General features: G+C 43.6%; 1 protein-coding gene across 1 annotated transcript in view; it reads left to right on the top strand.

The window, feature by feature from the left end:
- The window catches only part of ITIH5 (inter-alpha-trypsin inhibitor heavy chain 5), a 49,693-nt gene that overhangs the window by 29,276 nt on the left and 6,322 nt on the right, over nt 1-14,095 (top strand). The window contains exons 8-12 of the mRNA XM_005240173.3: nt 5,678-5,849; nt 8,387-8,696; nt 11,398-11,951; nt 12,327-12,377; nt 13,435-13,551. Coding sequence (XP_005240230.2) covers nt 5,678-5,849; nt 8,387-8,696; nt 11,398-11,951; nt 12,327-12,377; nt 13,435-13,551 — 1,204 coding nt within the window. The remainder of the gene's footprint in view (nt 1-5,677; nt 5,850-8,386; nt 8,697-11,397; nt 11,952-12,326; nt 12,378-13,434; nt 13,552-14,095) is intronic.

Consider the following 14,095-nt stretch of genomic DNA (forward strand, 5'->3'; position numbering starts at 1 on the left):
GCAGTTCCCTGGTGCTGGCTGAAGCTGGAAAGGGGCTGTGTCGCTGGTGTTGATGTCTCACTGCCCAGCCCTTGCGAGGGCAGATGGCAGCTGTATTTGGGCGTGCAGGGTGCAGCCGAGGATTGCTGAGTGATCTGAGAGGCACTGGTAGGGTGGGTGCTGGGAGAGCTCCCTCTGCATCTGGAAGCTATTTCCAAGAGGGGCTGAGTTACATTACAGTGCTGCAAAGACCCACTATGCTTACAAAATTGGATTCAGCATGAACTGAAAGTCTTTTTATTTTGATTTTTTTTTAATGGGCTGGCATGAAGCTGTGGGCCTAAGATGAAGCACTTACAAGCGCTCCTAGGCAATGGAAAGTGTGAATATGTGGCCTTGGGACATGCATTATAATGAGGTGCTTGAATTCCCCTCTTGCTTCATAGCAAGGCCAAAGTCTGGCAATGCCACAGTGTCTAACAACCACACATTGTGTCCCTTTGAACTGCAAAGCTTTCAGGGTAGCCAGGCTTCACCCTCACCCTGCTTCTCAAACAAACAAGAGACTGTGAGAGAAATGTCACCAGGACTCACATTCTTCCTAAAAGGTACCCAGATGGTTTGACATCATCCCAGATGTCTCTGAGGCAGCTCTTTGACCCAAGGAAGGACTGAAGGCTCTCGGCTCTTCCATGGGAGTGTGCCTTCCCATGCTTTGCTCCACTAGTGTTTAAGCAAAGGGAGTTCTGTCAGAGCTAGCCCCAAGGGCCAGGTACAAAGGGGACAATTCCCAGCTGAAGTGAGTGTAGCTGTGGGAGTTCTCTTCCTGCGGTTGCTGGGGGTCATACAGCCCCAAGTCATCTTGACTGTGATGCAGGGCCTTTAGCAAGCAAGAACCAGGAAAACAGCAGTTTTGTTGCATGTCCAGGTATTGGTGCAGAGGTGACAATGAAGACCAGAGTGGTGGCATTGTCCCTGACCTTGCACCCTTGAGAAGACACCGTTTGCACATCAGTCATTTAGACAGTGCAAGCCCATCTTCAGCTTCTCATCATTTCCAAAGCACAGACATAAACTGTGATCACTCTCTGGCAGCCACAGTCACTCCACCTGTCCCCAGCCTTAGACCATGATTGTTCTGCTCCAGGTTTGGGGAATGCTATTTTGTAGCCCTGGAGAAGGATGTTTTAAGCTCTAGGTTGCAGCTGTGCTGACAGCTCATTCATCAGCACAGTTTCTCAACTCAAATGCATTGGAGTGGCAATTCAGTCTCTACCTCTCAGCTAAATTTTATCCACGCTAATTTGAGGGAAACAGAGGAATCTTCCCCCATGGAGCTATCCTCTTTTAATCCTCATTTAAAACTTGTCTCTGACAGCTAGAACCATTCCTAGTTGGCAAAAATGGATTTATTTCCCCACCGCCCCCAGCCATTCTCTATTGTTACTTCCTGCCACCCTCTCCTTTAAGCCTCGCTCCACCCTTCACACAAAAATGCATCTACCCAGGCAAATATGTTGGGAGAAGTGTTTCACCTTGCAGCACCTAGCACAAAGATGCTGGACCCTTAAACTGTTTTTCCTAGGTGGGAGTGGCTTAGATCTGTGCCCAGCTCAGCCCCCAAATGGACCAGTGTTGGATGCACAGCCTTGGAGGAAGGATCTGGCCCTCACCAGGGAAGAAATGGTTAATTTTCTGCCTCGCAAGAGAGCGCCTTGGCATGAATTTCAGTGCAATGAGTCACTAGGGCCTGTCGGGAGTGGAAGTGCCGAGACCCCATCGGCAGCAGAGCAGCTTGGGAATCCCACAGCAGCCTCAGCCCTTGGCTCCTCTGAGCCAGGAGATGTTCCAGCTGTGGCCTTACAAGGCCAGAGCAAGAAACCTGCTGCTGTGTCCCGACTGAAGCCTTTGCCAGCACTCTCTTCATGAAATGCTTTGCAAATCCTTGCCTGGAGGCTGGAAGAGAAGGCTGGGCACCAGGAGCACTCCGGCATAGCTGCGTACTTAAGGATTTCAAGCAGTGCACTTTTACCAAGACATTCCCCTTACTTAATGTCACTTTTGCCTGCCAGCTCCTGAATCATATCCAGCCCTCCAGAGGGAGGTCACGTCTCTCTCACAGACCCGTTTATGGGCAAGGAATATTGGTAGCAAAGCCTGTGTTGCCACCCTGTGAGGGCTGCAGCCTTTAGAATAAACCTGGAGGTACTTATGGGCTGGGAGGAGAAGTGGAAACACATACAATGAGTCGGGCAATTCAGAACACTCTGGGAGAGGTGGAGAGCCAGTTTAGCTCCTTTTGGCTCCAGTAAGCACTTTAATGCTCAGGACTGGGCAGGATTTGATCTTGAGGTGAATCTCACCTTCTTTATACTTGAGCTGCTTGGCCTTTTGGAGGCAATGCTGGGAGACAGGCACTTCCAGACAATGACTCAGCCCATCCTAAAACCTATCCAAAACAGATGGGAATGAATTACCCTCTGGAGGTGTCTTCCCCTGCCTAGAGAGGGTTTAGATGCAATGCCCAGCTTTCTGATGACTGAATTGGGAGAGCTGACTCCCACCCTTTATTTTTACTAGGGATGAGGTTAAAGCTACAGGTCAATGAACCATATGGCCTCTGTCATTCTGTTTGCTTTGGAGCAAAACCACATGCGCACACACACACACATTTGTACATATGTTTGTGTGTGTATATATGTTACATAAATTCAAAGGGTTTTTGTTGATGTCGCAGAGGCAAGCACATGATAGAGATGCCAGAATCCAGGCTGTCTGTGCGTGCGCATTAAATTATGGCAGAACTGTTCCCTGGGAAAAACTGACTTAAACTCCATGGAAATGACTAAACTGTGACAAAAATAAGAGAAAAAAAGGAAAGAGAGAATTAAATAAAGGGAGAGAGAGTTGGTCCCAGCCCTCCATTTGGCGCCTGTATGAGGGTGTGGGGAAGTGCTGTGTTTTCTAGGAAAGTCTGCTTCAGTTCTTCCTGACCTATTCTGCTGTTCTAGCTCGGATGCTGTGTGCATCAAACTACACTGCTGCTCTGTGTTGTTTCACCTTTTCTTTTCCTCTACTTTTGGCTGAACACAGGCAAGAATGTCAAAAGCAATTTCTGAGCACAATGGAGGTGAGATGTAGTCTCTCTGCAAGAAGGCCAAAGCAAGACTGTTTTTCCTCTTGCCTTGTTCTCAGAAACAATAGAGCTGTTTGGGTCCAATAAATCCCTCTGAGAAAAGTGCAGTCTGACAGAATTGCAAAAAACTGAAAAGAGGCTTTTTTGTAATGGGAAATGTAAAGTGATGTTAATTGTTATCAAAGCTATAATACGGATAATTGGAATTGGGGAGTTTCACTCTAAATCATTGCTACTAGGCACCTCTGTTTCTCTCTCTTGCCTACCCTAGGGGGGGAGTAGAGGGGGGATGTTTCATGTAAGGAGCTGTTGTGGTCTCCTTATTTCTTGCTTTACTGTCCTGCCCCAAATTTCCTTCAGCAGAGGTTGGTATGAAGGCCTGATCACATGCACACAGGATAGAAGGTTCTCCATTTTCACTTTCTGCTTACTTTATTTGATCTGATTTTTTGAGGGACAAATGCATGGGCCACATTTGTAACCATGGAATAAATCCAAAAGAGCTTTTCTCCACTGTGTGATTGCTGCTTTGCATGCCTGAAAGATGGTTTGGCCTACTTGATCAAGAGCTGGAAACTTCAAGTTTTGGAAAACTCTCCATTTGTAGCCTTGGCATCATTACTGAAGTAGTCTATGCCTCAGTTTTCGCTTCTGTAAAATGGCACTGTGAATGTTTGAGGGTCTTTCTGTAGGGTTATGTTATGCATTATCTGATGCTTTTTTACAATACAAGGGCTCCTGTAAAAGAGGAGGTGAGAGAGGAGCATAAAACCCTCCCTTCTTTTGCAAATAACTGCTATTTAGCTCATCTTAGCAAGTTCTCTATGGGCTGTTAGACTGAGGAGACAGCCTTCATGTTTGGGGCATGCATTCATCTTGAAGGTTCATTTGGTGCACGCATGATGTGAACCTAATGGGGTTCTCCCCTTTGAAAAAAACCTCTTCCACCAGCATTTGGTTTAGTAGTATTATCTATGAAACATTCATTAAATGCATGGTGGTGAGACGTGGAGCAATGTTCCAGCTAAGCAAACGGAGGGATGAATCCTGTGATCCCTATAGAGGAAAACAGTTTATACAGAGGACAGAAACAGGCAGGGCAGGACTCCAGACCTGGCTCCAAAATGTTTGAAGCTATGGGAAATATTCCCCTTAGCTTTAGATGGACTGGAAGCCAAGTCACCAGCTGGGAGGATTAGAGATTCCACTGCGGTGGGTAATTTGTTTGCGGTTGCATCATTGCATCATCAGCTTCAATGCAGAATCCAGAGGGATATTGATGACACAGCTTGATCAGTCCTTTGAGCTCCTTTCCAAATTGTCTTTACATAGCAACATCAGCCATAGGGATACGTGGTTTCCAGCACTGCTGATTAGCTTTTTTATTTTTTCTTAACAAGCCCTTCACATATTTCCCTGATAGGCATGAGAGAAACCTTTAAATGATGAGAGAAACCTTTAAATGTTGTTGAGTTTACCATATTATATCCCGCATAGCGTGCCTTAGAATTTGAAAGGCTTAATGGTGACAGAGCTGAGAAACTGCTGATCCCTATACTTACAGATATTGTTGCCTTGTATTCCTCTCATGTGTTTTGCATCCAAATATAGGGTATGTTTACATGGACAGAGGCTGCTTTTGGGCATCTTCTCTCAGCTGGTCTTACTAAGCTGAAGTTTGTCTCCATATGAACACAGCTGCATGCTTGCTAAATCAAAGATTTCACACTGGGGAGAACTGGACACATCTGCACTCTTCCACTTGGCTTATCCTCAGTGGTCTGTCTTTCCCATCACCCAGGAACCTTAACCTCTCTGTCTATGAGCTCATCTTGATACCAGCTTCTCTGACTCTGGTTGCCTGGATTTATATAGAATGATGAACAGCAGAGCAATGTAATGTTGGCGTATTGGTGAAAAACGATATGCCCAGGACAGAACTAACTAGCAGGTAGAACCTGCATTCATTAGTCAGGGCTTCTTTTTGTATCTTATTCATTTGAACATATTAGCTTAAACATTTGTTAATTGCTGGAATTATTCTTTGGAATACATATCTACCAATTGGTATCCTAATTGTGAACAGAGCGTGTGCACCCTTGACATATTTAGAGGTATTTAAACTTACAAGAAACCTTTTTAACTATTTGTCACTTACAGCTTACTGCAGGTCTAGAGGGCTTTAGAAGAACTCCACGAGGTTTTTGGTATTAGTCAAAATTATTCAGTATCCCTTAGTTTAAAGAATGGTTGTCCCAGTCACAGGGAGCTTTGATCCTAATTGTTGTGCATGATTTTTAAGCTTAGTTAGGCCTAGACATGTGTCTCACAGCTTTGCAGGATCTTTTGGGCAAGAGTTGTTCTTTTGTCTTATATTTGTGTAGCGCTTGGGACCACAGAGGTCAGGCCTTGAGACAGGGAAGGACATTCCAATTTTTTTCATAAGCTAAACTGGCAGTGTAGGAATATCTGTAAAATCAGTAAACATCTTAAGAATTAAATTCTTGCCCACTAAAGCAGTGACAGTTGTGTCTACTGGTCTCTTTTCTCTTCTCTTTCTAGACCAAAGAAGCTCTCTTCACAATTCTCCAGGACCTAAGGCCTGAAGACCACTTCAATATCATTGGTTTTTCCAACCGAATAAAAGTTTGGCAGCAGGACCAGCTGGTCCCAGTTACTCCAAATAATATAAGAGATGCCAAAAAGTACATTCATAACATGTCGCCTACTGGAGGTATGATCTAGAGATATGAGCAAGATTAATTTTGCTATCCAGTTAACTACAACAGAATGGAGAGTGATGAATGTGGTCCTGTAGCATGTAGCAATAAAAGGATTTAGGTCATGGGACAAGGGGGCCCCTTCCCCACCTCCCCTCAGAGTTATGTGACAAAAGGGTATGTGCCCTTTATCAGTGTATGCGATGGGAGGGTGTCCCTCAGATCCAGTCATAGGACCTGATATATTTATTAAAGCCAAATTGGGCCCATTCTCCCATTTATCTGGTGAGACCCTTGGAGTGGAAATGTTCCCAAGGTTATTTCTTGATGGCACAGGAAAAAAAACCCAACCATATCCTGGTGAAGGACACACAGGGCCAGACCTTGTTCAGTTTCTGAAAGTCTGTGTGAAAGGAGGCACATGGTTTTGCCTGGGCTGGAAACTCCAGGGATGGACTACCCAGTGTGGGCTGTGGGATTGCCTTCTGCAAGAACTAGTTTCCCACCTAGTACTGTCATCTTGTCTCCATTGAGGAGCAGCTACAATGACATTTAAGAATTTCTTGTCCTGTTTTGCTTGTGCCTTATTGCCAGGAGGGAAGAGGGGAGATGAGGAGACCCCAGAACAGTGGCAGTGTGCAGGCATGATTTTGAATTTGATTCAGTGGCCTCTTGTGAGGACACAAATATATAAAAAACATAGTAAGGTTTGTAATCAAACATACTTTGGCAGCTATGCCCATCCTAGCTGAGCACTCCAAGGTAAGCAGAGCACTGCAAAATGACCTATGTAAATCCTCCCCCATGCAAGCACTCACAGCTGGTTGAAGGTCAGACAAGGTCTTCCCATGGCTGCCCCTGAGCAGTGGCCACTTCTAGTAAAGGAAACTTTCTGATGGAAAAACACAGCAAACAGGATGGTTTGCTGTACTGTTTATATTGTGAGAGCAAGAGTTTAGGAAGTGGTCAAGGGACCTGCCCAGTTAAACAATTACCAATAGTGAGACTATACTCAGAGTACAAAGCTTTTACTCCTCACATGCCAAAAGTGCTGTGTAGGAACCAGCTGAGTTTGCCCATGAACTTGTCAGAGAACAAAAGTAGAAGGAAATTATTAACTTAGGTTTAACAGGATGGTGCAGGGATTCTCCACCACAGGCCAGTGATACATTAGTTTTGGCTGACTCTGCATTTTCCCTATCAAGGTGCTGTTGCTTGAGTATCTTCCAGTGAATGTGCTCAGGCTCACAGATCACAAACACACAAAGAACATCCTGGACTTACACTGCTGTGTCATACTCTCATCCCAAAGAAATGGGAACAAAATATTGCTGTTAAATATTTGTGCATGTGGCAAAAGGCAGTTTTCAGTGCTTGGTAGCTCTGTGATGTGGCTGGGTTTGGAATGACACAATCTGCTGCATGAGATGTTTTTCTTTTGTTTCTGGGGAAAATATTATTTCTGAAATTTTGGGTCTGGATGGAGACTGAGACTAATATTAGGCTATTTAGGTGCAGGGTTCAAAACCATTTTGCAAAAAACACAGTCTGGATTTTGAGGACTTTTCAGAAGTTTTGGCCCCTTTCCTGTTCCTTGTCTTGCTGCAGTCACTGCAGCTGTGCACCCTAGGTTTCTAGGTACATGAGGGATGGTCAGACCTGCTAGCACATCCTTGCTGATAACCTCCCTAGATCTCCCCTTCTGGACCCCCAGGAATCTGTTGTGTCTGACTCTTAACCCTTTTCATCTGTTTTTTTTCTGAGAGCTGTTTTTAACCCAGATGTACTGCTCTTGCAAAAGTTCCACAACCAATCCCTCTTTTCTTTGATTATCACAAGAAATACAGAGCAAGGAGATACCTGTACTCATTTTTCTGCTTGCTTTTTTCTGAATACACAGTAGGCTTGGATCCTTTTCATGGCTATTCTTCTAACATACATCAGTTCCTTTATTTATGTTCTGTTTTCTCCCTCCCACTTCAGGCAGCTCCATTCTTCGCTAGCCAGTTGTTTTGTGAAAATATACTCATCAGTTAATAAAGCCATTTCTCTTCCCTTTAAACTTTGTTAGCCTTTGGGGTTTGAATAACAAACCCAACCACTTGTTTTCCCATTTGAAGGCTTTTCCCCTTTCTCTGAATCTTGTGCCTTTCAGACAAAATGAGCAGAACTTGTTTTCCTAGTTCAGATATCATCTGGGAGAGTCCTGTAATTTAGTTTAACTATTTTTGTGTGTACCAGCAGAATATAGTATGTGTTGTGACTCTGCTTACCATGGCTGATTATTGAACATTGAGACATTCAAGGATACAGCAATTTCGCATAATAAACTGCAATTCATAATTCAATTCATGAGACTATAAACAGCTATCCCAAACTGGCGCTGAGTAACACAGCTGAACTAAATTAAAGTGCTCGTGCAACCTTATGTAGAGAAAAGGAACATCCTGATGAACAGAGTTGCTGTCATTGTACTAAAGGGATCTTGGGGAAATTATTTGTTCCACTCTTAGAAAGAGAAATGAGCTAATCATTTTGGTACTTTTTTTAGGGACTAATATTAACAGTGCTCTCCAGACTGGTGCAAAGCTGCTAAATGATTACATTGCTCAGAATGACATTGATGCCAGGAGTGTGTCTTTGATCATCTTTCTCACGGATGGGAGGCCCACTGTTGGGGAAACACAGTCATCCAAAATCCTCAGCAACACCAAGGATGCCATTCATGATAAATTCTGCCTCTTCACCATTGGCATTGGCAATGATGTGGACCACAAACTGCTGGAGAGGATGGCACTGGAGAACTGTGGCATGACAAGACATTTCCAGGAGGATGAGGACGCAGCCAGCTACCTCAAGGGGTTTGTTCTGCTTTTTCTGTGCTTGTAACTGCATTCGGTTCTCTGGGCAAGGGTTTTGGGTAGGTAAATCCTCTAAGGAGGCATTGAAAGAGATGGGGGTCCTCTGAGACTCAACTCGGGCTGAGACAGGCAGAGTGTGCTCAGATACTGAGGATGCCTGCCCAGAAATTGTCTCCTTCCTATCAGACCCCCTGAGCTGTACTGGAGCTTCCCAGCCCCTCAGAAAAAGGTATTTTGTTTCCCTAATTCAGATCACTGGTTTGAGCATGTAAACCTGGAGACGTGGGAGGGATGAGTGCCACCTCTCTGCAGGTGAATGGAGGGTGGAAAGGATGCATTACTCACTTCAGATTGACCACATAGACAGCATGGAGTGGCTCTGGAATGAAGATCCCAATTTGGGGCAGAAAATTATTTCTGTATTTTTAAAAAAATAACCTTTTGTGCAAACTCCAAAATACTTGACTTAGAAAAATATACAAGGGTCATTCCTGGGATGATTGTATAGCCACTTCATTCCTTCATTCTTTGTAATCCAAACTCCTAACAAGTTTCCTATAATCCTTATCGTTCACTAGGACCAGATTATACTCCTCATCTGTGATCAGGGAGCTGTAGTCCAATGGAAGACGCTAGTGAGGGACAGCACAAAGATACTTGAACCACAGCTCTGTCTAAAAAGTCAGTCAGTGTGTCAGTGTTTCCAAGCGAAAATGTTTGGCTTTCACTCCCCAAATGTTAGTGTTTTGAACCTCAGAAACCAAAAAGAGGCACTCATTGAGCAGAGACCTCTTGCCTAGGTCTAATTCATCTGGAGCATTGACACCGTGAGCTTCCACTAGAGCTTTTCCTCCTGTGGTGATTTGCATGGACAGGAGTGTCTTCCTTTTAAACCAAATTCTGAAGATCCATCTGCCACTCTGCCCATGTCATTTGCTTCTCAGAACATGCATTTTGGATAGCAATTGGCATTCCCTGGTAAGTGATGGTTGTGCTGATTGATTGGGCCACAGGGACCCAGCATTGCAAGTACTTGTTCAAACATCTCTGACTAACAGCTCAGTGTTTATCAAGCTCAGTGATGGCAAACCCATTTGGCTTCTGGTGCCAAACTTCTACAGAAAAGCACAATCACTTAATGGAGTCTAATTCAAATCACTGTTGGAGGGAAAATCTACGTGGGTGCCAATGTTGTTCATGTGGTCAGTGGGTTGTATTTTTACACAGATACTTCCTTGCTTTGTACTAGAAGACAGGTTGTTTCTCTCACTCCACCATTTGTTACAACCCAGGAGTTACTTCACAGTGCTCAGGTTTAACTCATCATGTTTTAATATGTGACAAGGTCTGAATCAAAGATATAGAGTGCTCAAAGAGGCTTTAGAAGAAAGTCAACCAATTCAGGCTTTGGGTTGTCTTGGAGAGAGAATAAAACACAAAGTGTGACTCTAGCTTCCAGACAATCTGTTTAAGCAGACGTGAAAAATAAATGCAGCTTGAACTAAAAATGTGCTGAGGCCAATTCTTTGTTTATTTACCAAATTAGACTAATATGACTTGCCAAGAGATGAGGAGTCTGGCATTTAAATGGGAACTATGGCATTCTTGGAGCAGCTTGGGAAGATTCATCAAAAGCACATTGCTGCAGGGAAAACACAGTGCTGTAAACCTAAGCCTTGATGTCTTGTAAAAGCTTTGTGGCCTGTCCAGTGCAAGGTATTCTCAGAAGTATGGTGGTAGTCACATTAACGAGGCATTATAAGGTTAAGCTCTTTTGTTCCACAGAAGCCATGTACTTGCTCCAACAGAAAATCAGCCAAAAGGTAGCAGTGAGTTCTTTTCTGCCAGGCCATCTGTATTTAGTAGTTAGGATTCCTCCATTCCTTGGAAATGTCCTCATTTATGGGGCATAGTGAGATTCTTTTTTGATGTTTCTTTCTCCTTTGGCCCTCAGAAAACCGTATTCCTGCCTGTCCTACACTGACCATCCCAACCAGTAGTATCTAGGGCTCTTCCAGTGATATAGAAGCTTTGGTTCAGGTACTCTCCAGCTTTGGGGGACCTAACGTCTTGGTCTTACAGTTTTTGGCTGTGGAATACCATGCAAAATACCACTAGAAAACTGTAGGCGACAGCATCTCTTCTAATTATATTTTGAAATAACTAGGGTGCTTTCTGTGAGCCTGAGAAGCCAAGAATCTACTTGTAACGGACAGGTGCTCTTAAGCAAATGTAAGTGGTCACAAATACCTCCTTGCAGAGCTCGGAGTCATAGTGGAAAGTAGTTGATGCTGGGATGCTCCTGAACATTCTGAACTTAAGAGACTCTGTTTAGATGCCTAAGAAACATGGAAAACTAAAATGAGGTGGAAAATAATTTTGGTTGAAGGGGACCACTGGAGGTTATTTAATTCAGCCTTCTGCTCAGAGAAGAGCTAACTTCAAATTAGGTGAGATTCGCTGGGGTCTTGTTCACTTCAAGTTTGAAAATCTCTAAGGGTAGAGACTGCCCCATCTCCCTGGGTGCAGTTACAGTGGATGCAGTAGTTAAATTTGGGGCCTGGGAGCTCTAACTGCTCCTGAACATCTTAGGAGCCATTTTTGATAGTCTGACTGTATTCTTGGCCATGTATAAGTGCAAGAGTGTGTGCATACACTTGGATGAACAGTACTAACGGTGAGAAATGTGTCTCTGTTTAAGGTTCTATGATGAAATAGGAACACCCCTTCTCTCTGACATCCGTGTTGATTACCCTGAAGATAATGTGGAGCAAGTCACCCAGAACTTCTTCCCTAACTACTTCAATGGCTCTGAAATTGTAATAGCTGGCAAACTTATCAACCACACCTCAGATAGTCTCCATGTAGAGGTGACTGCTAGCAACTCCAAGAAGTACATCCTCCTCAAAACAGATGTGGCTATTGACCTGCCTAGCAGGAATGACATCAGAGGTGTCCCTGGCCTGGAAGATGGAAAAGGTGATAAAAATTACATTGAGAGGGCATGGAGTTACCTCACCATCAAGGAATTGCTCAAGTCTCGGCTGAAGAGTAATGACAATCGGGAAAAAGACTATTTGATGGAGAAAGCCAAGTCAATGGCCTTGACTTACAATTTTGTTACTCCCTTCACCGTTCTGAAGATGAAAGAGGCTGGGCTCCATTCAGAACCACCTCAAGAGGAGTTTGTCAGCCCTTCTACCGATGGCATTGGTGAAAAGTTGCAGAGCTTGCAGGGACATAAGGCACCACCAGGTACGACAGAAAAATAACCACGTGCTGGTACGAAATTTTTTCACATAGGTAATGTATCATGGCTGACTTTGGCAACAGGGATGATCTAGCCAACGAACTGAGAGGTGATAAGCAGAAAGCTGAGATTTTCATACTGATTTTGCTAACTGTGGGCTGGGTAACTAAGCAAACCTCTTAGGCACCTGACAAACCCTTGAAGCGCTTACTGCTCTGTAGAAACTGTTGGAGAAAAATTGGTATTCTAAATGAAGCTTGAAGTAGCTGCAGGAATATGTCGCATGATCTTGCTAAATAATATTTTGGGAATATTATTATACTATGGCTTTTTCTGCTGCTCAATAAGTAATTGTAACAGCTTTCCTTTCCCACTTCTAGGTATACACAGACAGGAAGATAAACAAAGAATTAGAATCTCCAAAACTTCAGGTCAGTGCCTGTTTTCATGCCTTTAATAATCCAAAATAATAATGGTCACTTTATGGAAACCTCGGTTGCATGCCACTGTGGTATAACCATCCTGATGGATCAACCAAAATCCTATTTACTAGATCTGCAGAGTAGGGAGGAAAATGAAAACAAAACCAAAATACAGAGAGGATCAGTAATGAGAAGTATGAGGAAACAGAGCAAGGCAGATGATCTACAACACTTGATCCTCATGTTGGAGACTTCTGTAGATTAGGGGAGAACAGGAAGCATGTTCCCTCTGTACTAGTACTAGTCAAAAAAGTTTTATAAAGTAATGTTGCTGAGACAAAAAATGTTGAAGGAAGAAAAAAGAAATTCTATAGTGATTTACTATTTTCCTGTTGGTTCTGCACCTCTACTTAATGTCCTTTTCATACAATAAACAGTGAAGAATAAGACCGGATTAAGAATTTAGAATTGAATCTCACTGGATAAGGTCAAATTTACCTTGAAAACTAGGGGTTTGGCTTGTCTTATAAACGACACCTACCTGGTGGTTGATGATAGGTCAAGTATTGTTGAAAAATAAAGATTGTGGGATTGTGTAATATCTGCTGTTGACTGCTCCAATCTGATATTTAGTGCCAGGAAGGTTCAGTGTGAGGTGTGCCAATGCAGCGGTTCTTGGTTAGAAGGTACATTTTTGTGTGCTGTGGGGGATATAGCCTGCCAACAAAGTACGGAGGAGTAAAAACACCTGCATGATAACTGCCATAAATCACTGAAATGATATTCCAGGAAGAAAATATGATTTTCACCTAGACTGCTTTGGGTTCTCAGTTTTCACTGAAAACCCAACCTCTTCTGTGAGAAAAAACAAAACAATCTGTGTGAAAAACAAAGCAAAACTTGGTGTTCCCTGGCAATTGCCATCCAGCCCTCTAAAAACAACAAACCAGGAGGTCTTAGAAAAAACAAGGACAAACACACATTGAAAAGCAGTTTTGTTACATTCTTGGACAGTGCAGTTCTGTGTAAGTCTCTCACATTTGTCTCTTTTCCTATGTCTTCTCAGCGGATGGAGACCCTCACTTTGTCATTGATTTTCCCTCCAGCAAGTTCTCTGTCTGCTTCAATATTGACGGAGAGCCAGGGGACATTCTGCGACTGGTCTCTGATCATAAGGAATCTGGTGAGCAGCTAAGTAAAGCAGTTGCTTGTGGAGGAAAACTGAAGTTTAAGGCGAGCTCTGTAGCAATAAGGCTAAGCACCAAGGTGATTCATAGACAGGAAAGTGACAGGAGGTTAGAGGAAGTCTCTGTTCTGGATAGGCAATAGAAAATTGGTGCACACCAGTTTTCTGGCTCTGACCCCCTAGATTAGGAGGACGTGTAGACTGTTCACTAGCACTTATTCACCTCCAACTTTATCATAGCTTATTGGGTAAATTCACAGAAATCCTGAGCAAGAAGGAGACATGGCCACTGTTACATACACAATTCAGAAGAGTTTGTCAACAGAGCACACCCAGCCATAGGAAGAACTGGCATTGATATGTATCCAAACTTTTCCTTGTTCAGGTATTCATTGACTGGAATCAATTACATGCAAACAGCCAAGAGACCCACATTGCACCCTTTCAGTCCAGCTAGACTGGAGAGGTCAGTTCCTGATCCAGTATGGTCAGGGGGTTGCACTTGACCAGTGCTACAACAGCCACGGCTGAACGAAGAGCC

This window comes from Falco peregrinus, chromosome 6, assembly GCF_023634155.1.
Source record: "Falco peregrinus isolate bFalPer1 chromosome 6, bFalPer1.pri, whole genome shotgun sequence".
Classification (NCBI taxonomy): Eukaryota; Metazoa; Chordata; class Aves; order Falconiformes; family Falconidae; genus Falco; species Falco peregrinus.